Below are 23988 nucleotides of genomic sequence, written 5' to 3'. Positions count from 1 at the left end.
CCCCGCGCACCTGCACGAATGAGCCTTTTAAAGAGGCGATAAAAAAATTGAGCTAGAACCTGAAGCCGGTTTGTAACCGGCGCTTTCCACCGATCCGCCCCATTTCCCGCTGCAGAGGAAGCGGCGAGGCTACCACCGCCTCCTCCTGCCGCCGCTCGCGGCGGATGTCCGGCCGCGGCCATGGCGCTGCTGGAGGCGGGAGCCCGCGGGCGGCTCCTGCGCTGGCCCCGAGTCCTCCTCTTCGGAGACTCCATCACTGAGGTAGTGCTCGCCCCGCCCGCCCCTGGCCCCGCAATTCCCGTGTGGAGCTCCCTGGCCAGCCCGGCTCCTCGTACCGGGGCCGGCGGCCCAGCAGCATCCCGGCGTTGGGCCGAGCGGCGGTGCCGAGCGGCGGGAGAGCGACGGTCCGGCGGCCGTAGCCGTGTCCGTGGGGCCGCGGTCACACCCCTGCCGGACCCGCCCTGAGGCTCTGCCAGGGGCCTTCGCGCCTGGTGGGCGTTTATGGGATTTGGAGCCGTTTCACAGGAATTCCTGAGCTCGCTATGTCAGAGGCGCGAAGGTGAAAGTGTAGCTTGGGATGTGTCGGTGTCAGCGGCATTTTCCATCCGGGGAGCCCAGCGTGCTGCCCATGCCTTCGCACTCTGCCCTCACGCTGGTGCATCCCAGCTCCTTGTGTCCAGCTCGCCCAGCCCGGAGCCAGGGTCTCCATTGACGGGACTGGACCACGGCCTGGTGAACATCTCCTTTGAGGCAGCACCAGCTTTTTAGCGTTGATTTTGGGTTCTGTTGCGTGGGCTGTGTGGTGGGTCACGGAGCTGCTCTGATGAAAAAATAACTAACCAGAGACCAAGTTTAATGGGAGATGGGTGTCTAAGCCGACTCACTGTGCGGACTTGTAGCAAGGAGGATGGTGCAGCAGTGGGAATAAGGAGAAGGAATTAGTTTTTCCACTTCTGGAAGGGGTAGGTATTAAACTGCACTCCAAAACAGCATGTGGAGAGAGCATTTTTGAGAAGTGCTCTCCAGAATGAAAGGATCTTAGAAATAAAGTAGAAGAATACTACATACAAATATAAGAAATCCTCACTGGCCAAAACTAAATTACAGTCCGACAGCAGTCAGTTTGGATTTTGAAGGGACAACAGGGTCCATCCCTCCTTATGTACAGCCCTGTGATGCCTCGGTTGCCAGTGGTGTACCTGGGTAAAACCAGGACTGTTTGACCTCTGAGGGACAGGGCAGGGAGGGACAAAACGCTGCAGCAGCAGTGCCAGAGGCCATGCACTAAAGCTTTTGAGGTGGGAAGGTGCCGCTGGTGGGGCTGAGCTCTGGGGAACAAGCTCTTCCAGTGAGGATCTAGCCATTTTCCTTGTTTTCAGTACTCCTTCCAGGAAAACGGCTGGGGGGCATACCTTGCTGAGAGACTGGTCAGGTAAGAGCTTAAATTTCAAAAGTAATATCTATCTTGCAGAAAGTCATGCAGCTTTTCTAAATGAAAACCAACAGCAGTTAATATTTAATGCATGTTTATTTATTGACATTTATTTATTTAGTGAAGTGGAACTGCCTTCTGGGCAGCATACCCAGAGCTGGTGGAAATACTTACTGGGTGTTTCCACTGAAAGCTTGAGTGGAAATTAAAAATTCCTTAGTGATTGTCAGAATTGTTGTTCTAGTTGCATGGTGTAAGTAACAGGTAAATACTATGTGTGCAGCCTATGTGTGCACTTTCAAAGTATGATCCCATTGAAAACTCCTGTGACATTTTGTTTTTCCTGAGAGGGATGGAGTCAGATGGCCTGACAGAATGGTTCAAAGCCTCCCAAGTTTTGTTTTGGTGGACAAAGGAGAGATGTTCTTTTTGAAATGTGTCTCCGTTTCAGAAAATGTGATGTTGTGAATCGTGGGATCTCGGGGTACAACACCAGATGGGCTAAATTGATTCTTCCAAGACTGATCACTGAAAGTACTAGTGCTGACAGTATTGTTGCAGTTACTATTTTCTTTGGAGCTAATGACAGTGCTTTGAAAGGTAGGGTAGCTTGCTTTCTGTCTGTTTTTCCTGTGACCTGTTCTCTTAAAATGGTTTTACAGTTTCATAGAAAAGGCAGAACATTTCGTAGGCTTTTCCTGCAACTTCTCCAGGAACTGATTGCTCTCTTTTCATTTATACAGAGGTTTGTTTTCAGTCATTTTATTTGTATTTGGACCATGCAGTGCCTTCCATTTCTCTCCCTATCACCAAGTTTTAATATTAGAAAAGTAAATTTCAGGGTGCTCAAGACTTAGTTGTATAGCAATTGCCTAAAATTGGAGTAGAGCATCCAGCTGATTTTTCTGTCTTTAAAGGAGTCTGATGAGTTCTTGGTAGATGGGCTGAGGAAAGGAGGGAAGGTAGCATTTGGATTCTCTTTCAGATAAGCATAGCAGGATACAGTCTAATCAAAATGACAACATCAGTGCATGAAGGACTGACTGCATGTCCATGGGACTTTCCAAAATTTTCTCTGCATACAAGAATATTAGAAATCTCAGATTTGAGATGATTATGTGTTCTAATAATAAGATACGAAGTTGTAAAAAAAAGCATCTTGAAAAAACCCAAGTGTTGGGTTTTTTTCCCCTGTGCCTCATTTGCCTTAGTTGGAAATGCTGTCTTTAAACTCTTGATTTGTCTGCTTTGGGTATTGAGGAACAGAATTTTTCTACCACAACTCCTGAATCCATGGCTGAGGGGAACTGCATGCTGGAAATGAGTGTCCATGGCCATACTGTGTAAAAGCCCTGTTAATGCTGTGTAACAAACCTGCAGGGAGCTCAGCCCCACTGATGCATGTGCTCCACCCCTCTCAGAGCTGAACCCTAAGCAACACGTTCCTTTGGAGGAATATGCCGCCAACCTGAAGAGCATGGTGCAGTACCTGAAGTCAGTAGACATTTCTGCAGACAGGATTATTTTGATAACACCACCACCTCTTCAGGAATCAGCTTGGGAAAAGGCATGTCTTGCCAAAGGTAAAAGAATGATGAGGATGGGTGGAATTTCTGCATTTTACCAGCAGAGTGTGACAGATCCCAGGTTGTCAGGTGATTTCCTCCATGTGTGTGCCATATTGCAGTCGTGTGTTCTCTGACTTGTTGGAAAAGGGCTGCTGTTTTACTAAACAACTTCTGGATAAGCTCGTGGAGTAACTATCAACTAATTACTAACATCTTTTCCAAAGTGTTGATTGATGTGTTAATGCATAGAACCGACAGAAGTGGCCACCCTCTAAGAACATGGGGCCTAGGCAGATTACCTTGTGTCCCAGCAGCTTCCAAAATAATACAAATAATGGAAGATACTTTGGCATTGTGTGCCTTAAAAAATTTTATACTAGGTACAGCAGATTTCATGTCTGTCTGGATAAGCAGTAATATCCCAGCCAGGTTTACTTTAAAGTTAAAAAAGCAATACCAGAGAATATCATATTCTAAGGATTCTAATAAAAGTGCCTGAAAAAGAAGAAAAAGGTAGTTAAATGATTTCCTATCACGTTGTTTAAGCTAACTCTAAAATTAGAGACATAATAACACTACTTTTGTTACAGAGCTGGTGGAAAATGCCATAATCCCACTGACTCCAGCAGTGACAGTTTATTCCTCCTGAGAGCATGTTTTTATTTCTATTGGGACATCTTGTGCAGCTCTTGCACATTTATTAAAAACTTTAGAGTTAGGTCAGGTGAATACAGAGCTGGTACCTTAGTGGCACAGTTTTCTATAATTTAGGTGGTGTTGCATATCCTGAGTTGTGCTTTCAATCAAAGCAGTAAAACTTTGAAGATGACCATAAGTTTAAACTGCATTAAATTAGACAACATTATTGTGTGATTTTGCATTAGGAGGCTTTGATGTGATGTCATGTGAGCACACCTCAAATGCTGCTTATCTGGCTCCCAGCTATCAAGGAGCACTTGTAATGTTAATCCATTTTCCTCTTAAAGCTGCCCTTTTTATGGGGTAGGGATGGAGGAAACTTGAATTTACAGCATTGAATCTGCCAGCATCTGTCTAAAAGAGAGTACTGTCTAGGGATGGAACAAAAGACAGGGTGATCTCAGACCATGGACCACAAATGAAGTATTGTGGGCATAATAAGCAGCAATATTAGCTCATCTGCCCTCCAGTATCAAGGAGAAATATTCTGCCTATTTCTAGTTTTGTCACATAGATAAAGAGCAAAGGAGAGATGGGAAGCAGGAGGATGGTGATGTTCACAGAAGCATTGATCTAGGTGTGAAAAGTAGCACGAGGGCTACTGCAAGGAGCAGTTTTCATGTGGAAGTTGGACAAAAAGCAGAAGGCAACTTGTAAATAGATTTCCATTTACTTAACTGTTTTACCTTCTGTTAGCAGATGTATGAAGAGTTTTAAATCTAAGTACTGCTTTCACCTGAAGCTTGCCAGAAGATGAAAGCTATCAGCAGCAGAGTTATGCTGTGTGCTTGTTGCACCTGATGTATATTTGTCAAAAAGAGACATTTTCAAGTGACTCGGAACCAAAGGGTGCCCCGAAAAAGACCACACAAGCTGTAGCTTCTAGCCACTTCTCTTGCTGTGCTTTGGATTTCGTTTGTGAGGGGTTATGTCTGCTGGTTTAACAAACTGATACACATGGTGCGTGCCACAGAAGACTGAAATGGCGCTGCATCGGTGGCAGTTGCTGGATGTTTGTTTTGTTTCTGATTGGTAGGTGACAAACTGAACCGCTGCAATGCCACCACCGGCCAGTACGCCCAGGCCTGTGTCCAGGTCGCCAGGGAATGTGGCACGGATGTGCTCGACCTCTGGACCCTGATGCAGAAGAATCAGGTATGATGAAATCAGAAATGTTTGAAACTGTCATGAATTGTGAAAGGCATCGTTTAGCATAGAGGAGCTGGTAGTGCTGCATTATCACTGAAATGGTACAAAATACATCCAAACACTTAGAGAAGAAGTAGTATAATCCTGAGTGCTTCATAGCTGGCAATGAGAAATAAAGCTTTATACAACCTGGCCGTGATACTTGGTTAGCAAATGTCCCCTGAGTGCATTATATCTTAACAGCCTTTTCCTTGGACTTGAGTCATGGAATCGTTTAGGTTGGAAGGGGCCTCTGGAGGCTTCTTGTCTGACCCACTGTGCAGTGTTGGCCTAACTTCAAGGTTAGATCTGGCTGCACGAGGGTGTTGCTGATGCTTCTGACCAAATACCCAAACTCACCCATGGGAGACTGCAGACTTTCCCTGCAAGCAGGTAACTCCAGTTTGGACACTGAACCTTTTCTCTCCCATGCACTCCCCAATGCAGTAGACTGTTCAGTAGAGCAGCTGATGCAATATTTTGATTGCATCACTTAATCCCATGATCTTTTCCTGATGAATAGCAGTGATTTTGGCCATCATCTCTTAATATTTTAACATAAACAGTGAAAAATAAAACCAGTTTAGCAGCTGGCTTTGAAGAATTACTCAAGACCTTCTCTTTGCAGCTAGCAAATACATTAATACATGGTTTTAACCTTCCTTGTAGGATTTCTCTTCCTATTTGTCTGATGGTCTTCATTTATCAACAAAAGGCAACAGCTTTCTTGCAGCTCAGCTGTGGTCATGCCTGGAAAACAAACTGTCAGCTCTTCCTTCACTGCTTCCTTACTGGCGTGACGTGGACCACACGAACCCTGAGGCCAGTCTTCTGTGAGATCCCTGCAGGGAGGAGCTGGGCAGCCATGCCAGACAGAGCCAGCCCGTTATCCAGCAGCTGCTGCAAACTGTGTCCTCAGGGAATGGGGCACTGGGGAGTCCCCAGCAATGCTCTTCTCTGTCCCCTGCTCTTGGTCTGTGGGAGAATAAAGGTGAGACCACTTGGGATGTGTCGTGGGGTGGTTTTTCTTCAGGCTGCTGTTGCCAGGGTAGGTGTGGGGATGAGTAGCTCTTTCCTTGGAAGACTCAGAGGACAATGAGTCTCAGCTGCTCTGTGGCCAAAGGATAGAGGCTGCCCTGAGCAGTTCCTGGCCTTGGTGAGCTTTGGGGACTGCACTGTGATTAATACCATCTACTTGCTTTAAACACAGAGGAGCTCGTAAGAGGCAGTAGTGTGGAGTTTGTCAAGAGCCATTAATGTCAGTCCAGGTTAATTTATTTGGATGTAATACGGCAGGAAAAGCCAAGTTTTACTTTGGCTTTGGTAGTGATAAGAGAGTAGTTTAGAGCAGGGGTTTTAAAATTTATCTTAACTCTGGCACCAGCAGCAGCTCTTGTGTATAGGCACAGCTTTTAGATCAGTGCATGTTTTTAGGCAGTACGAAAGTGGTGAATAATGAACTTGGAGAAACTACTAGAAAAGGTATGCATCTCTGCTGACAAAGCTGCACCCTATGTCACTTGCCATCAAGTTATGGAGACCTTTCAAGTGAGCTTTGGGATTCAGTGGTAATTTAACAGCTTAGGTAACATGTAAGTACTGCAGACTATGCAGATTTTGGCCAACACAAACTACAAAACTGCCTTTACAGATAAAAAACCATTTTGCCTGAAACCTAGATGAATTTCAACAAGTATGGAAAAAAATGCTTTGGGAAATTACTGTCTAGCAAGCCAGATAGCAGCAAAAATGATAGCAGCAGCAGTGCATAAAAATCCAAACACGTATCAGTGCAAATACATAATTCTGGGCTGTATTAACAGTTATGTTGACATGGAACAGGTGTGTTTATTTTGTAGTGGGTGAGAGAGCAATGAGAGGCTCTCATGCTGTCCCGCACTGTTAGAGCCGTTAGACTGCCTTTGCTTCATTAAAGAATTAAGACAAGCTGGCCAAGACCTGTCATCTACTATGTAAGTGTTATAAACTGGAGCATAAGTAGTTATTTTTCATGTGCCTGGAGCCCTGGCAGAAGGGCAGAAGCGTTTGATATATAAATATTTATGAGTATTAAACTGGACTATCCTTTCTGTAGTAAATGCTTACAGTAAAGCAAAAGGGGATTCCCTGTGGGAAGCTGTGGATATTCTTGCCTTAGATGTTAAGAACAAACCATGCAAATACTGCTTTCAGTTTCTGGAATACAGCTCAGCCTGGGGGATGGATTCAGTGCTTTCCAAGGCCTGCTCCAAATCTCCGTTTTCATGCTCCCAAGCACTTGCCACTGTGTGGTTTTCACCTGGGATGTAAAGACCTTTGTGCTGAGAACATGTACTTAACAGATTTGGTGCCTGAACAGGCATTTGACCACATCCCCATCCCTTAGGCATTAATGTCACCATCTGAACTGATGATAATCTGCAGGACACAGGGAAAGACCAGCTCCAGCGCAGGCAGGAAGCAGGCAGCCCTTAGGGTGTGGGTCTGCACCATAGATTCTCTGGGTCTGGCCTCTGCAGCACCCAGGCTCAGAAAGGAATTGTCAGAAATCCTGGCTCCTGCCTGGCTGCTTGCCAGACTTTTAACCCAGGCTTTGACAACCAAAGCATAGAGATCTTTAAGAAAAGGACTGCATAGAAACAGCTCTTGTTTAACTGATTTTTTTTTTTTTAATATAAAAAGCTTTTATTTTGCTGGGAATTAAATTAACTCCTCACACGTATACTTTGCACTGAATCAAAAAACGAAAACCCGAACACAAAACAAACAACCCCAAAGTTCAAAACCAGTATATAAAACACAATAGCTAGTCAGATAGGAATACCATAAGGCACACATTCAAGTACTAGTGTAACAAGGATCCTTGGGTGTGGAGGAGAGGGAGTACTCACACAACTTTGCAGCAGAGGTTTGGTTCCTTTCCCTCACACTTAAGATCACGGGCTTACCGCAGCCCCGCTTCCCTGTGGCTGAGTCTAGGCTTGTAACAGTTAAATGGTTCTGCCCTTGGCCACATTCCGTCAGTTGTATCAATGGATTATTGTGGGAGGAAACAGATGCAGAATGAAGGTGCTGCTGTACTACCAGGACTGACTGTGTCAGTCCATCTGCTACTGAGCCTAAACAATGCTCATGTGCCAGTTCCAGCTCACCTGACAGATCTCCAGGTGTACAGAAGACACCATCCAATTACCAACTTTTAACATCACATTTTAACTACCTGTGTGAGAATCTGAATTCATAAAATCTGCTCCTTATACTTACCCTGCACGTTTTAACAAAGGTTTATTTCTTTACTAAATGCACAGTTGTTTTTAAACAAATGCCTCCCCTGCAATGGAGTGATTTCTTCCCATCATTCATGCAGTAGGAGCTTCCAAAGGCCACAGACACCACGGAAAATGGAGCTCAGCAATTTGAACATTTCAACAATAGTGTTGCCTATTTTAAAATAACATTTGGAGAAACATTTCTGCACCAAAACCACTGCAAACAGCAGTTTAAAATGTCATCTGCATAAATTATTTCTTCCCTTACAGTTCTTCTCCAACCAGACACCTGCAACACACAAACCTTAGTGCGGAGTGGGAAGCTCCCAACAAAAGCCACGAAGACAAGACAACCTCACCACTGAGGCAGAAGTTTCATGCTAGAGGAGCATTTCTCATGCACCGTATACAGTTTAACAGCCTCTGTGATCTTTTTATTTATACAGAAGCTGGGCATATTAAGCTCCTTTATTCTGATTATGCATTTCATTGAATGCTGCGAGAGACTGTAATTATATTTGTTTCATTACTCTCTGTTCTCAAGGCATGTGCTTAGGCTTTTGTTTATATGTACCTTAAATTGCTAAATTATCTACTCTATTATGGAACATATTGCAGTGTTCATTTTGGTTTTAAAAGCCCCTTAATTTTGTCTATCAGTGCTGTCAGACTACAAAATATTAAATTATAAAAAAAGGCTGATATACACAATCCAATATCCATTAGGATATTTGGTTTTGCACCACAGGTTGAAGGAAATGTTAAAGGTCAAGGAAATAGAAAAACAAATCCAAAAAGCTTCAAAAACAAGCCAGTTTTAGTTTGGATTTTCCTTTTTAAAAGATATAATGCTCTAATAAATGTAGTTTAAGGAAGGTCATACACATGACCAGCATCTGCAGTAGGTCACTTCCTTATTCTCCCACTCCCTCACAAAAATATATATACATATATTTATATTTATAGAAATGAAATGGTTTCAGATCCGTATTTTGCAGACACAAGTCACACATTTAGAAGGCAGCAGGACACTAGCATTCTGTTTCTTTGCTGTCCACCCGGTTCTGGCGCTGTAGTTTGAAGGATGAAGCTTTCTCACTCCTAATGACAGGATGGTCTGTCAAGTCCTCAAAAGATTTGGCGGCCGAGCTGCTGTTTGGGAAAGGGTCCTTCTCGAAGGCGTCCTCGTCGATGTGCGAGTCGGTGCTCGGGTCCTCCTGGATGGTGTCCATCCTTTGGTGGTCCTGCTTGGGGGGCGCGGGCGCGGCGGGCGCGGCCGTCAGGGGCTGCAGCGGCTGGTGCCGGCTGGTGGCCGGCGCCGCGGGGAACGGCTTGATGATGCGAACGGAGGCGGAGTCCAGGCTGCTGAGCATCTCCACGTTCTGCGAGACACAAGCAGCCGCGTCAAAAGCCGTGGCAAAAGCAACCAGCAGCTAGTCCAGGGTTTGGGTTTTGCACCATTTTTCAAAGGGAGAAGGCACCTTCTGAGGAGCCGCTGCACTCCTGTTAGAACAGCCTAAAGGCTACCACGTCCTCCCTGCCACTCCCTAAAGGCAGAAAGGCCCTTCTATCTCTGCTTCTTCCTTGTCTGTATAAAGCACCGCGAGGGCTAGCCTCACTGGGACAGAGCTGATGACTCACTCAGCCCTACCTTCCTGGGGCCCAACTGCTTTGGCAAAACCTAGGACTGGAAATGCAGGGTCAAGCCACATGACACATTGCTCAGTGCAGGGAAACAGTCCAAGGTACAGCTTATTCCAGTCCTCCAACTTGGAGAGTTCATGGTTTCATGTACAAGAAGCTGCACTGAACACAGGGTCAAAGACTGCAGGGACCAGTGTCATCACAGCCAAATTCTGCAACCCAGATTAAGTACAGGTCCATTGATGCCTGCTTCTATTTGAGCATGGTTTGGAAAATACCCAGAGATCTCTAGGCATGAAAAAATCCCCAACGACCTCAGCAAATGTTAATCTTGGGAAGGATGAGGTGTTTAGCTGTTACCATTTCCCAAGTGCTCCATCCTCAGCAGATTCAAAAGACACAAATCTGTTGATTGTTGCTGGTGGAAGGAGCCCATTGGCTATACCTCTGCTCTCTCTCTCCCACCTCTGGGATTTTCTCAGTTGAATGCAGGTAAGAAGCAATAAGATAACTTTTCTCATGGCATTCAAGACCAGCTGTGGGGCACTTGAACTAAGACCACCCTCAGTTCTGTCACAGTAGATGACAGAGGCGGTCTGCCTCAGTGGTCTCTGACTTCAGTATGCTTCCTCCAATGGTTGTACAAGGAAGAGCTCTGAAAGGCATTTTCCCCCCTCCCCTTACAGAACAGCATTTCCTTAATTGAGTATTTCAGTTCTTAATAGGAACTGGATTGTCAAAGCACAGGAAAGTATACCCAAAACTATGTCACAAGGTGCCATGTGCTGGACTGTAATTAAAATTTATCTTGGCATTTTTTTGCTCTTCCCCTCTCCCAGCTCAGTATTTACAAGTTGAGAAGTGCCACCAATGGGCCCCTTCAACAACTGGAAGGCTGTAGCACACCTGGCTGCTAGAAGCCAACTCCTGCAAACAACAATTCTGCAGCAAAGACACTGCATTTTGCAGAGATTTTTGAGCCTCGTGCTTCAGTGACAGCACCTGGCTGGGAAGAAGCAGCCTGTGGCTGGCACTGCCAAGTGCACTGTGCCGAGGGGATGCCGGACACGGGCGAAGCTGTGCTCTGTGGAGCAGAGCGGCTTCCTGCCCCGGAGGGCTTCCTGCCCCTCTCTGCTGCACCACAGTGGCTCTGCCAACAAGGCTCAGCTCTTACAGGAAGGAAGGATCAGACCCTGCCACACTGCAGTGCTTGGTGAGAGTGAACAGAGGCTTGTTCAGAAACCAGCCTCCCCTCACATGGATTCACCCCTCTGCAGCAGGGGGCTCTGGGGCTCTCTGTTGCTACTCTTTTGGTAAATATTCTGCAGGCACCTGACGTTCAGGTTTTCCAATACATGAGACAGCCTTCTGCCAACTCAGACTTAGCAACTTACACTGGGGCAAAACAGGGACTTTGTGTTCTCCTCGTACTGCTTGTCCAGTTTCTTGTCCTATTGAGAATCACACACACAAAATAAGAAAGTTAATTTCTCTATGGCAAGGTCTCCTTTTTCCTGCAGGGACACAGCACTTTGTGGGGGGCTCTTTTCCCTTCCCCTACTTCCCATGCCTTCCCATTCATCCCAGGAGTGCCTGTGGGCACAGCACCCCTTTGCTCTAAGCCCACACTGCTGTTGGCAGCACACCGCATGTCCACACTCCCTGTTGCCATGAGCTCTCTCTCTCTTTATCCATCCACCCAAGATCAACTAAGATCACTTCCCACTCTGGGTATCCCCTCAAAATGTGGGTGTCTTATTTCTTCACAGGGCTTTAGAAGACTTCGTTCTTAATGCTAAAAATACTAAAATTATACTTGGGTAGAATTTAGAAGGCAGAGAAAGAAAATCTGCCTGGGAAAGAATGGGAAAGGCTCCAGGGAATAGTCATGGGAGCACTGGGTCTGCCAGGGCCTGGCCGAGTTTAGCAAGAGTTTTGCCTACTGAAGGAGCAGTAAGCCTTACATATGCTGAACTTCCCCTCAGGGTTTGCTAAAAGCTTCCCATGATTTTCTCTCACAGCCATCTGCCATTTCACATATGAAGGATGTTCTCACAGCAGTCATCTCAAAGACAGCTTACTCACCACACAGTGCACAAGGATGCTGAGAGGAATCCAAAACAGTAAGGAGAAGACAAGCACAGAGCCCACTATATTATCTGCTAGGAACTTCCCTGTGAAATGAGTTCAAATCTATCAGTTACCAACCAAATACAGTTTCATGAACACACACATCTATCCCCCCCTTCTGCAGCCACTGCTCAGTCAAGTGAAACCTCAGAATTGCTCAGAGAAGCACAGGCTGCCTACTTTGGAGTAGGTAAAGATAAAATTATACAATTTTAGAAAATTGTATCCATTATGTTAACAATAGCAGGTTTTTCTCTGTTCTCGGAAGAGAAATGCTGTAAGGGTGTAATATTTAATATGGGTTGTTTTGGAACAGCCAAACTGAGCCAGCCAAGGTGCCCCTCTCACACAAGACACACTGTGAGTCCATTACCAAATTCTGATGTAACAGTCATGTGATCTCTACCTGCCTCCACAAACAAAATACTTGAATGTCAAAGATTCAGAAACTGCCTCTATCCAAGCAGGCTAAATAGCTTTATCAATTACGTAAGAAAATTTTTTGTCCCTGAAACTTGAGACTGAAAGCCACAACTCAAATAACTGCACTGTGCGGGCACAGCAATACCATGAGCACACACAGTTAGGGCTCATGACACAGCACCAGCTTAACCACTGGTTTTGTCTGGTGCCAGTAACACAGGGCGAGACACTGGGGGTGACACCTGGGGTGAGGTGACACCTGCTTCGGTTGCACGGTTGGGATCAAGACCAAGGAGGCCAACTCAGCACAGGCACAGCTTGAGGTGTGTGACCTCTGGTTTTCTTAAATGAAAGAGAAAGGAAGTGTTCCCCTCCCAGTCTGTTGACATTTAAATCCCACTGAGAGGCCCACTTCATACCCTGCTGGATCTAGCTGACCTCTAAAGAGACTGACTGTTATATCCTTTTCTCTAATTGACCTAGTTCTTGGTATTCAGACAAGAAGCTATCGTCCCTTTCACAAGCTTGGAAGATGCCCAGCAAAAAATGGAGTACAAAAATGCAAAACAATCCCCCATCCTTTCAGCTTTAAAAGGTGAGATCAGTAGTGTCAAACTCCAGGCAAAAACATACTTAGATATATCACAAGCACAGCTACCATCTACCCTTGCACACGGGTGAATAAATCCAGCCAGCTAACTCCCTCTGAGGCTTTAGGGGTTTATGTCATGAACTCAAGACACCCCCAAAAGATATGGTTATGTATCTTACCAAAAGTATTGATGCTGAGTTGGTCTATGAAATCCCAAAATCGTTCAATCACATCCTGTACTTGCTTCTCGCATTTGCCCTGCAAAAGTAACAAAATAACTTTATGCTACCTAAGCACTAAGTACTGCCTTCTTGGAGAAGGAGATACAATGATGGTAATGAAATGAGTTCTCAGTTCTCCAGACACAGTGTAACTTCACTTACATTCTGAATATAGATTTACACTGGTGCCCAAGAGCAGCAATCCATTTTTACTGCCCTTATTTTTATCAAACCAGTTTCAATTCGATTGTTGTCTGAATCAGATCAAGTTTTAATGTTTGAAACATGCAAAATCCACTCCACCTTTGGCTCATGTTAGGGGACATAAAGCTGATGTTTCTGGAGAGATTTAAACACTGGGAGCCTCGGTTCCCATTACCCACCAAGAAAGCTGCAGCTATCAGGAGCCCAAGGTTACAGACCAACTCACTCCCAGATTTGGCTGTGTGGGTTTAACACAGTAGCACCTTGGTCTTCCAGTTCTGCCAGCACAAGGACTGGGGCACGCCCTCCCAAATTCACTTCTGCTGACACCCAGTTTAGCTCCAACCACTGCAGTCTGCAGGTGTTTGTGCAGCTGTACCATGGAAAAGGCCACTGAATGCCAGCAACCCATCAGTCTCCCTGCCACAGGTTCACTGCCCCTTTCAGATACTGCTGGCTGGATTTTCATGTGATTGCTCCCTGACCTGAATTATTGGAGTAAAAATAAATTGGGCTAACAGGACCAACTAGGAAGGCAAGCACTGCAAACCCAGCCGAGCTTATGGCAGCGCTCAGACCCCTCCTTTGCGCAGGGTGCCAGCTGGTTGAGCTGTGGGGAGCAGCAGAGGGGGTACTGAGCAGCTGCAGAAGGTGACAGCTTCCCCCTGCATGGGTCTCTGCAGAACTCCAAGACCTGCAGCCTCCAACACCCTTTAGTATTTGCCCCATGAAGAGGTACATAAAACCTGTTACCCTGCTCAAGCTTTGGCTTCTCTTCCCCAGCACAGTCCTCCTTCCCGAGGACTCAGACCCCCAGCAGAGCAGAGCTGGGCACACTTACATTTGTGTCACAGAACCCCACAGTGCAAGGCTTCCCCTTGCGTAGGAACAGGAACTGGTCGTTGGCATCCACGTACGGCGTGCATCTGTCCTGCTCGTCCCGGCAGCACACCTTGCAGGAATTATCTGTTTCTGTAATGAAGCAGCAAACTCATTCCTTGGAAGCACAAAGAGTCACCTGCAACCCACAACCCCACATGTCCCCTGGCTGAGCATAGTCCTAATCAGCTTCCCCACAGGGAAGGCAGGACCAAGCCACCCAATTTCAGGCACTGTGACGATCAAGCCTAAAACTCAATCACATGCCCTGTGCAACATATTAGGGGGTACAGTGGGACCAAGTTCTCCAAGCTGATACCCCAACATTGCATGAATCAACAGGCCAGTGAAGAGGTTCCAAACACATCCAAAAAGACAAATATTTCTTAGACTCGGAGATCTCTACGCATCCTTCTCCTTGGCTATGCCCTCCATCTCAAAGAGTGGGGCTCACAGCAATTCATTGCATTGCCCCTGTGAAGCTTTCATTCTACTCCCAGCTGCTTTTCCACATTTAAGGGATAATATGGACAGCAAGGGAGCAGGAAAACACATTGGCAGAAGTATATGGCAGGCAAGTTAGGAGGAGAATGAACTTGGGGATTCTATATTCTCAAGGGACTTAATTCTCTTTGATATCTTTCTTTAATCACTTATTGGAGGCCACTACTCCTCTGCCAGATGCTGGATCCAGAGGTTGGTTGGAATCTCCTTACAATCCCTTCTGTCCATCTGTGGTAGAGCTGGAAGGTAGGAGAGTGTCCTCTCCCTTAGCTGGACTGTCAGACCGTAAGTCTCATCTTACTGTCTTCAACCCAGACCACGAGAAGCCAGGAGGACATTCGCATTCCCTTTTTAAACAGAAAACAGCTGACAAAACCCAACAGTTTAAACTTTCCCAAAAACCACAAACTCAGCTGTCAAAGAGGCCAGCCCACAGTGAAGCCAGCACTCTCCAAGGAGCAGAGATGAAATACAGATTTCAGTCCCAGTCGTGTTTCAGTTCAGTCTGTGTCACCCACCGTTGCACGCACATGACCGCAGGTTCTTCTCCCTCTCGCAGAAAGGGATGCACTCCCCATCCTTGCACTTCCCCATGTCCACGCACACTGTGTCATCCGGAGCATTCCCTGGAGGGGGACACTCGCTGCTGTTCCCTACAGATGGAAGTCAGCAGAGTGGGAGGACTGTGTTAGAGCAAAGGGCAGAGCACCTAAGTATGCAGAAGAAAAAAGGAAAATAATGGAAATACAGACTTTTCCCAGGAAAACTCCAATAGCTTGTTCTTAGCTTTCATCTGCGGGCTCCCTGCCAGCTGCTCTGAGAGGCAGCAGAAGCTCGGAGGCTTTCAACAGCTCAGGCATTGTGACACTGGCAACCAAGCAGTAGGTGAAGACCCTGGAGCCCCCCTCAGCAAAGCACACACTCTGGCTTGACTCCCTGCCTCCAATAAAGATTATGAGGAGGAAGTAAACAAGCGGGGAAATGAAGCAGAGTTGCAGTAATTCCACCCTTTCTATGGCAAAATTCATTCTTGTCCCCTCCCAGTGACACACTAAAGAAACAAAAAATTAAAAAAAAAAAAAAAAAATCAGTATTTTTTTGTTCTTCTGGGCAATAAATCAGAGTGACTCCTGAACTACAATGAAACTCATTATAGGAGCATATTGTGATGCTTAACTGGTCTCTAAAATTACATGTACCGGATGACTAAAGGGCACAAGACAGAAAGTGGGTTGAACAGGACACTGAGCCTGGAGCACTTTGCTAGCTGACATACAGGGGACAGAACCACATCCCACCAGTGCAAAACGACTCTCCTTTACAAGTAGCATTTATGGCTTCTTGGCATTTCTTTTGTGCACTTTCAAACTGGCAGCCTTTACAGCAAGGACTGTTCCGGTCACTGGGGAAAGATCAAAATGGAAGAAATCAGTATTAACCAATTAAAAAAAAAATAAGTACAAGTGTGACAAAGCCAGAGAAAAAAGATGTTTAGGGAAAAAAAAGCTACTTCTTGGAGATTGACTCATTGATTCAACCCTTGCCCTCTCTGCCCTCTCCCACAACCACCTTTCTACATACCCACTCACTCTTCATGTAAAGGTAAAATCACATAGAAAGTACAACATATTGAGAGACAACACAGGGACCCTTGTATTTATTCAAGGCACTTGGGATTATCCTCTTGTAACTTGCTGTTCAACTTAGGACAACATCTTTCACCCTTTCCTTCCCCAAACATTTCTCCCCCTTCTGTTTGTCCTGAAGGTTTCCTACTTTGTATTCTGCATTGCCTTTACTTTCATTGTTCTCACCTAGTGCAAGAAGGTGAAAAACACTCATTAAAATGGATGGATTTTTTTGCTAAACAACAGGAGTTGCACAAGCTCTCTAATGTTACATGGTGTAGAGCTGAACTACAAAAAAAAAGATTGGACACTACATTGCAACAAGGCCATGAGCATCCCAAAAAGCAACAACAGAAAGAGGAGTCATTTAGTGCAGTCACTGTTGTCTGCTCAAACACATTTTGCAGCAGTTTGGAAATACCAGTATGCATCAGTGTAAAAAGCCACCTTCCAATACAAACAAAAATCGTATTTGCACAGAAAGTGTGCGCAGGAAATTTTTAATGCTTTTTGATTGCCTAAGTTTGCTTAATAATAATGATAGTAATAACAATGACAACACAATAATAATTTTCAAGGTTGTGGCTCTTGACACTTCTGAGGAAAAGAGAATGCTGTAAAAATTAATGTATGCACACAGAAGCCTTTCATGAAATCTTTCACTGTTGTGAGCTCACACATTTAACCTTAAAGCCAGGAAAGAGGCCTGTGACACTGCAGGTGGCTTTAGGAGTTTTCAGCCCAGCCCATTGTTCTCTCCTGTGTAAAAGAGAAGCTGCAGCTCATTTCCCCTTACCTGCACTTGGCACCATCTTTCAGTTTACAGTCTGCAGAGCAGCAGGGATCAGCCAGTTGGTACAAGAGGCCAGGATCACATTCCTCCCCTTCATCCACCCTGGAGTTCCCACACACTTTGTTGTTGCGCTCTTTGAAGCACTCCTGGGCCTTGATCTCTATGGTCCTATGGATAGATTTTTTGCTGCAGCTTGAGAACATCTAGAGAGCCACAGGGGAAAAGAGCAGCACTGAGTGTACCTTTCTGTCAACAACTGGCATCTAAGACAGCACCAGCCTCCCTATGCCTCCAAGTTCTGGCATCCCAGAAAGCAGTTATTCCCTCTACACTGTCAGTTTGATACCTTGGAAAAATTTTAAGATGGGAAAGTAACAGTTGGGTCAGTAACAGACACTGCTACTACACACTGCAGGGACTCCCCTATGCAGTCTGGCTCAGAGAAAACTCCAGCTCTCCCACGGCTTCAGCAGCCCCAGGACGGGATGTGAAGCTGCAGCAACAGGCACAGACTGTGGGGCTGGGCACAGCCACAGGTCAGACCAGACTGCAGATAACCCCTGGTAATCTGGGTTTCTCATCTGTAGAACAGGCACAGTGCCAACTCCACACTGCCTGGGTAAGCTTCCATCACAGTGTTTGGCAGCCCCTCTCCAACAGCAGCTATGGACCACCCCAATGCTGTGTGGTACTGAAGGTCCTGGACTGGACTCTTGTAGCAGCATACAGCCACAGCTAATTACAAACAACTAATTAAAATGCACCTTGACATGCTATGAACTCCAGTGAAACCCAGATTCCAAAGATGAGCTTATCTTGCGGAGAACCCAACTGCATGCAAATGTTTTCTTTGCTAATGGCTAATCCATTACATTCTGGTAGTTTCAAACTTCAGGAATCATTAACTAAATAGATTTGCCATGAAAGGGTCACTGACCATAGCAAAAACATTTGCGTTGATGCAAAACTAAACAACCATACCTTGTTGTTTTCATGATCCCCACTGACAGCAATAGGATACATGACATATTTCCCACCCTGGTCTTCAGTGGGGGCACACTCTGGCAGACTGTCAGGATCATGCTCTGCTCCAAAGTTATGTCCAAGTTCATGTGTTGTAACCAGGTCAGCCTCCTTTTTTGAACATGAAAATAGCAATGTTGAAAAAAATTAGTCCGAGCAGTAAAGGGCAGAAGATCCCACCTACTTCCAGGCCACCAGCAATACTAAGATATACCAAGATGGTCAGGAATTTCCTATGAACATTTTTCTGGTTTTACAAGTGGAGAAACGAAGGTAAATAAAATCAGGGTCCTTTTCAAAGTCAAGTTCAAGAACTAGATTTGAACATTAAATCACTTTTGAAGGCAAAATGCTGTCCTAGAATACCAATTTGAACTTGTTTTCAAGGCAATGCAGATGCTTAAAATATGAAAATTTGTTTTTATGCAGCTGGAAGGCATAAAAAGCTAAAACAAAACACAATCCAAACAAACACCAGCTACTACAATTAGTCAATCTCATTTAACATATCTTGCCATTAGAATTATTTCTTCTAAATGGATGACGACATTAGGAGTGCTGAATAAACTCTGCTACTGCATGATTTCTAGGAAAGACACCTACAATTGTAGCCCAACAGGGATGAATTTCCAACATCATTTATGCAAGACAGGGCTGCCTGTGCTGAGGATCCCAAACCGGCTCTGCTCGCTGAGCACCTCCCACGGCGCCTTCCCCAGCAAGTGTGTCAAGCTCACAAGGTGACAACCACAAATTAAACTCACACAGAAATACAGGTAACCACAAGGAGACCAGGCAGTTCTGCAGAGGAACTCACTGCAGCTGCTGCGTGGGCACAGGAAGGACCAAGCGCTGCCATGCGCTGCCCTGGTCCGTGTCTAAGCACAGCTAATGTGGGAACCAGAGACAGGAGAGCTGCCCAGGCATCCCTCCTGTGCTTCGCTGTGCTTCATTTGGAGAAGAGTTTTAAGAAGGTTGTTTTGGTTTGTTTGTTTTTTTCTTAAACTGAAGTGGACACCATGCAGCACTTTCCCTGTGAAACTCATGTGAACCATTGTCCCAAGCCCTAAGCCTGCCACTGGGAAGACAGAAGACTCAACTTCCTTCGTAATCCAAGGCAGAACTCCAGTCTGGAGATTGAACAACAAATGCAAATAGCATGGCAACAGCTAGAGCTCTCTGTCAGCATCCCTCTAACACAAAGCTTTACTGTCTTTTTTCCCTATCTTCCTGATAGTTTCTGTGCCAAGTTTTAGCCCACACATCAATTATAAATTCCTATTATAATCACGCTACAGAAAAGCACAGCTGAAAAGCCGGCAGAACTCAGCAAAAGTGAAATATGCCCAACTGCAAAGATTTAATAGATGCAGACAGAGGCACTGCTCTGGTGTCTTTACAAGTGAGACAAAGGTAATATTCAGGCTTTCAAAGCTCATTTGTGTATTTACTATCTAATAAAGTATGGAAAAAAATCCAGAAAGTGTCAACTTACATTAAGCTTAGTATTAGCACTAATAAGTCCTGTCTACTATACTGTTCTCTGCTCTAGTTACTCAGGACACACAAAAATCAGGTGGAGGAATTTCATTAAAAGCCTCAAACTACTTACTTTGCCTGCTTGTTCTGTTTGAGGGTTTGTTTTGTTAGAGCTTCATTGTTTGTTTGCGGATTTTTTGTTAAAGCAAAATACATTTAAATTCATCTTTAGACATCAAAAACCTGATTATATCTAGAAAACTACATCTCCTATGAGACACCAGCTGTTTCCTCATTCCTGTTTCACAGTGAATTCAATTTTCACTTCCATTCAGTCCTGACTCCCCTTGTCAGCTACAACAAAAAAGATGATTTTTGTTTTATGATCTATACCCTTGTACCCAGAGATCTGACTCAGATGGAAAGCCAGCAGCTCTTTTCTGAGAGCACAGAAACTTGTCACAATCCCATGGCACACATCACCAGCACACACACGAGGAGGGTGCTCTCCTACCTTTGTCAGGATGGTCTTCCCATAGTTCTTGGTGCTGGTCAAGCCACTGTTCAGATAGATATCCTTCTTTGCAATTTGACTGTAATAAGCTACAAAAGCGAGAAATAAACAAAATTAAGAAACATTCTTTTTGTGTTTCAGGGTACTTTTGGGGTGAGAGGGATACTTGTCTGGGGAAATGAACAGCTTTATTGTTCTCACAGGCTCACTACTGAGACCCTGCCTCTTGCCAGTTTTTGGAGCTGGGAATCTTTCAAGCACAGCTCCAACAGCTCATGTATTGCAGTAAAGGCAAAACCAGCAGAAATTTCCAAGACAACAGCATCTGCCATTCCAGAACCACTGCAGGATGTGCCCACACAAAGCAGCCCTTAGAAAAGGGTTTTTTCTATACAGCTTCTTCACACCAGATAGCTTAGTAACTTTGTTCAGTGACTTTTATCCTTCCTGCTTTTTCCAGCTCCAGCCAAAAAAATGGCCATCCCTTCTATGTAAAAAAACAACTACTAGAGTCCATGCAAATTATACAACATACTCCATAAAAGTTGGAGAAAAGAATTAAACATGAATAACAAAAACTAGCTTTTAACCCACAACTGGGACAGAAGAAAAAGAAGCCTTGCCTTTAGGACAAATGCCACCATGGCTGTTAGGTCTGGGAGAGCCAACATAAGCCAGTCCAAGCGTTCCCATGTCAAAATCTTGATACGTGAAGAGATGAGCAAGGCACACATGAGCTGCTTTCTCAGCAATATCACAGCTAAATTGCTTTAAAAAAAAAAAATCAGATCTCTTGTTAGCTTACAGTGCATGTTAGAAGCCTAGAGATAATAACATTTATCGAATGTGCCAGACAAGTACCTCCTAGACCTGGTTAAGTCAGAAAACAGCATCTGTTTAGCCATGCTACAGAGCTGCAGGAAATTAAACTAATGCCCAAGTACACTGTACACATTCATTTACATAACTTGTCTATTCATTTTCCCTTTTCACAGTGAGGACAAAGCCAAGTACAATAACTTGATGAAGGTCACAAGGCAGCCAGTCTCAGGGCCAGACATATCAGGACTGCCTTTCTGACTCAGACCACATTAATAAGACTAATTGATGTCTGCTCTGTAATTATGCAAGGGAGTCCTTTACCACGGGCTACAGGGCACAGCAGCTGGTCTGACTTTGTGTGACATCTACACGTCATGCAGAGGGAGCAGAGGACTTTCACCCGTTACTACAGAGCAGCTGTATGAATGAGTAAGTCTCTGTAAGGGGCACGATTTTTTACAACCTACCTCTAGCAGCATTTTCACATCCCAGGCATCTTTCTTATCATCTGGGTAACTTCTTGCCATATTGTAATGCCTTTCTCCAGGTTTTACAGGATTCGGCTCATTGTGGATGATAATCTACATTTCAAAAAGGGCAACAATAATGAAGAGGAATTTTGGTCAATTTTACAGCTACAGAAAAGGTTTCAGTGTAATTTTAAATGTCTCAATAGATCTGTAAGGAGAAAAATTAAGACTCAGCATGATTCTAATATTAACTTTCCAGCCTCTGCTAGTTAAATACACCAACTAAATCATACGTAACTACATTCTAAGCAACCCTTTTACAGGATGTCAGAAGTTTTCACTGTAAATTCTGCTTTGAAGTGCATTTTACTTTTAGAAAAACTCCAAACAAATACAACCAGTATAAATAACCCCAAATCATTTCAGAGTTCCAGCTAACCAAAATGTATGTTAAAGGATTGCTACTTTCTCAGTAACCCAGAATTAGTTCATAATGTTCTCTACACCCTCCCTGCCCAAATACTACTACTCCTTTATTCCTGCAGATCTTTTCCCAGCAAAGGGGCAGCTGGCCTGTACCATTAGTCTCCATGTCCCACATCACAGCTCTTGAAGTATGCTGAGCTGATGGATTCCTCCTGTTTTTAATGCTGTTTTCCAGATTTCTGTGCACTAACTTTGAGACACCATCATAGAACCTGAAGTCACTACATCCCTGTGTCCATATACAAGCCTCTACACTAGCATGATGTGTAACGGAGTCATTAAAGCTCTTCAGGCAAGATTTGTGTGTTTTCACCGGTGTTTGAGGCGCACTCAGGCTTTGCAAGCCAAACACCAGCGACAGAAATATGAAGTAAATGCATAAGTCTGACAGAAACAAAACTTGCTCATATTCAGGAAAAGAAAAGCAATTTTGAATTAAGAATAAATATGGAAAGATTCTTCCTGAAAATTCACATCTCAAACACTGCAAGGAACTGAAAATGGGCATCATGTGTCGGATCATTAATGCTGGCAAGATGCTATTTCTGAGTGCTCCTGGCTGGAGTTAATAATGTAGGATTTTATTATTTTAGCCCTAACCCAGAAAAAATAATCAGAAATCTTTCTATTTAAACCACATTCCTTTAACTTGGAAGCCCTCTGCAGAGTCCAGTGAATACCTGTTCTATCTGTATGCCGTACCCATTGAAGGTTCCATCGTCCCAGGAAGTGTTTCGGTAGATGTCATCTACTCTGTCTATCAATTCAATCTGTGCAGAAGAGAAAAACAAGTTACCCAATCGAGCTTTCATGGAGCAAAAGACACTCAGAGAAACTGCAACACACTTACCTAGAAACAGTCACTTGAATTAAAACTGAACCTCATATAAGGTAACAAGACAAACTCCCTGGATCCAAGTACTGTTGGTTTTGGATCAGTATTATCCAATATACTTGAAAATTTTCCATCATAAAAAAATAGCACAAACTTTTCCATTTATCACTTTTGTTTGTGTAGTGGAAGAGCAATAATATCAAGAACAAGACATTTTGGGAAACACTTTGTTCAAACACTCATTTTCCAGATTTCTTTGAGGGGAAGGGCAGAGGAGGGAGCTGTTTTTACCGCTTTGTTTTAGCATGGTGCTTAACTAGTTTAACTGACTCCCCAGGCTTGCTTCCCAGCCAAAAACCTATTACTTTCCTCATTATGGTTCAAGCACAAGGTTCCAGAAAGTCTCTTGTCAGTGCTCACAATCAATACCTCCCTTTTCAAGCTGTTCTCTTAATAAAACACCTTCTAATAAATATAAACCACCAAACTTGCTGAGGATGAGAAGTGACATTCAGAGCCACTCAATAATAGTTTATGCTTTAGTTTTCCAATCACTGTGTCGTTAACAGTACCCATCTACCCAGGAAACACAACAGGGGTCAGCCTCAGCACATGTCAGATGCTGAGATAAGAGCACCTCTGCAAACACACCAAATGAGACCTCCTTACCTGAAGAACGTAAAAGCATTTCTGGGGACAGAAAGGTCAAAAAGCCAGCAAAAGTGGAACAGTGTGATTAGCATTTCAAAGAGTCAAGCTCAGAAAGAGACTTCTGACAAACAACAGGCCTCCAAATGTGTTTTCATTTGGTTTGTCTCCGGTCCCCAAACGCCCATACTCTCCACTTCTGCTGGAAGCCTGTGGGTAGGCCTTGTTCTGGTTCACAAAAAACCTGTCAGAAACAACCCCAGTGTTTTGGCTGGGCCACTGGGCAACTGGTACACAGGATGGAGCCCTGCTTTTCTGAGGATGGCTGAACACCTGCCTGCTGATGGGAAGCAGTGAATTAATTCCCTTGTTTTGCTTTGCTGTTATGAACAGCTTTTGCTACTAAACTGTTTCCATCTCAACCTACAAGTTATCCCACCTTTACCCTTCTGATTCTCTCCCCATCCCATCTGTGAGGAGAGAGCAAGTGGCTGCCTGAGGCTGAACTGCCTGCTGGGGTTAATCCACAACACCAAT

The 23988-nt window shown here is 44.6% G+C and overlaps 2 protein-coding genes across 3 annotated transcripts in view; one reads left to right on the top strand and one right to left on the bottom strand.

Moving 5' to 3' along the window:
- The first annotated feature begins 137 nt into the window (after positions 1–137).
- Positions 138–8764, top strand: IAH1 (isoamyl acetate hydrolyzing esterase 1 (putative)). 2 transcript variants are annotated; one of them, XR_006016868.1, is made up of 7 exons: positions 138–261; positions 1380–1432; positions 1884–2032; positions 2854–3015; positions 4736–4854; positions 5557–5878; positions 8427–8764. XR_006016868.1 is itself a non-coding variant. In XM_042033047.1 (6 exons), the coding sequence occupies exons 1-6, from the start codon at positions 181–183 to the stop codon at positions 5722–5724; spliced, it is 732 nt and encodes a 243-aa protein (XP_041888981.1). In that variant the 5' UTR covers positions 138–180; the 3' UTR covers positions 5725–5892. The 2 variants fall into 2 exon arrangements, 1 of the variants encoding a protein (XP_041888981.1); XM_042033047.1 differs by lacking the exon at positions 8427–8764 and having other exon boundaries at positions 5557–5892.
- ADAM17 (ADAM metallopeptidase domain 17) overlaps positions 7532–23988 on the bottom strand; it is a 35585-nt gene continuing 19128 nt past the window's right edge. Inside the window, exons 7-19 of the mRNA XM_042033046.1 lie at positions 22649–22738; positions 21480–21593; positions 20814–20958; positions 20191–20279; positions 18156–18308; positions 17178–17377; positions 16052–16155; positions 15272–15406; positions 14212–14342; positions 13125–13203; positions 11886–11974; positions 11195–11251; positions 7532–9538 (exon numbers count right to left, since the gene is read on the bottom strand). Of these exons, the coding sequence (XP_041888980.1) occupies positions 9188–9538; positions 11195–11251; positions 11886–11974; positions 13125–13203; positions 14212–14342; positions 15272–15406; positions 16052–16155; positions 17178–17377; positions 18156–18308; positions 20191–20279; positions 20814–20958; positions 21480–21593; positions 22649–22738 (1737 nt within the window). The 3' untranslated portion in view covers positions 7532–9187. The remainder of the gene's footprint in view (positions 9539–11194; positions 11252–11885; positions 11975–13124; positions 13204–14211; positions 14343–15271; positions 15407–16051; positions 16156–17177; positions 17378–18155; positions 18309–20190; positions 20280–20813; positions 20959–21479; positions 21594–22648; positions 22739–23988) is intronic.

This window comes from Corvus kubaryi, unplaced genomic scaffold (assembly GCF_017639235.1).
Source record: "Corvus kubaryi isolate FWS band 111438036 unplaced genomic scaffold, C.kubaryi_AGA036_p1.0 37354, whole genome shotgun sequence".
NCBI classification, from domain to species: Eukaryota; Metazoa; Chordata; class Aves; order Passeriformes; family Corvidae; genus Corvus; species Corvus kubaryi.
This window is presented reverse-complemented; position numbering and strand designations above follow the sequence as displayed.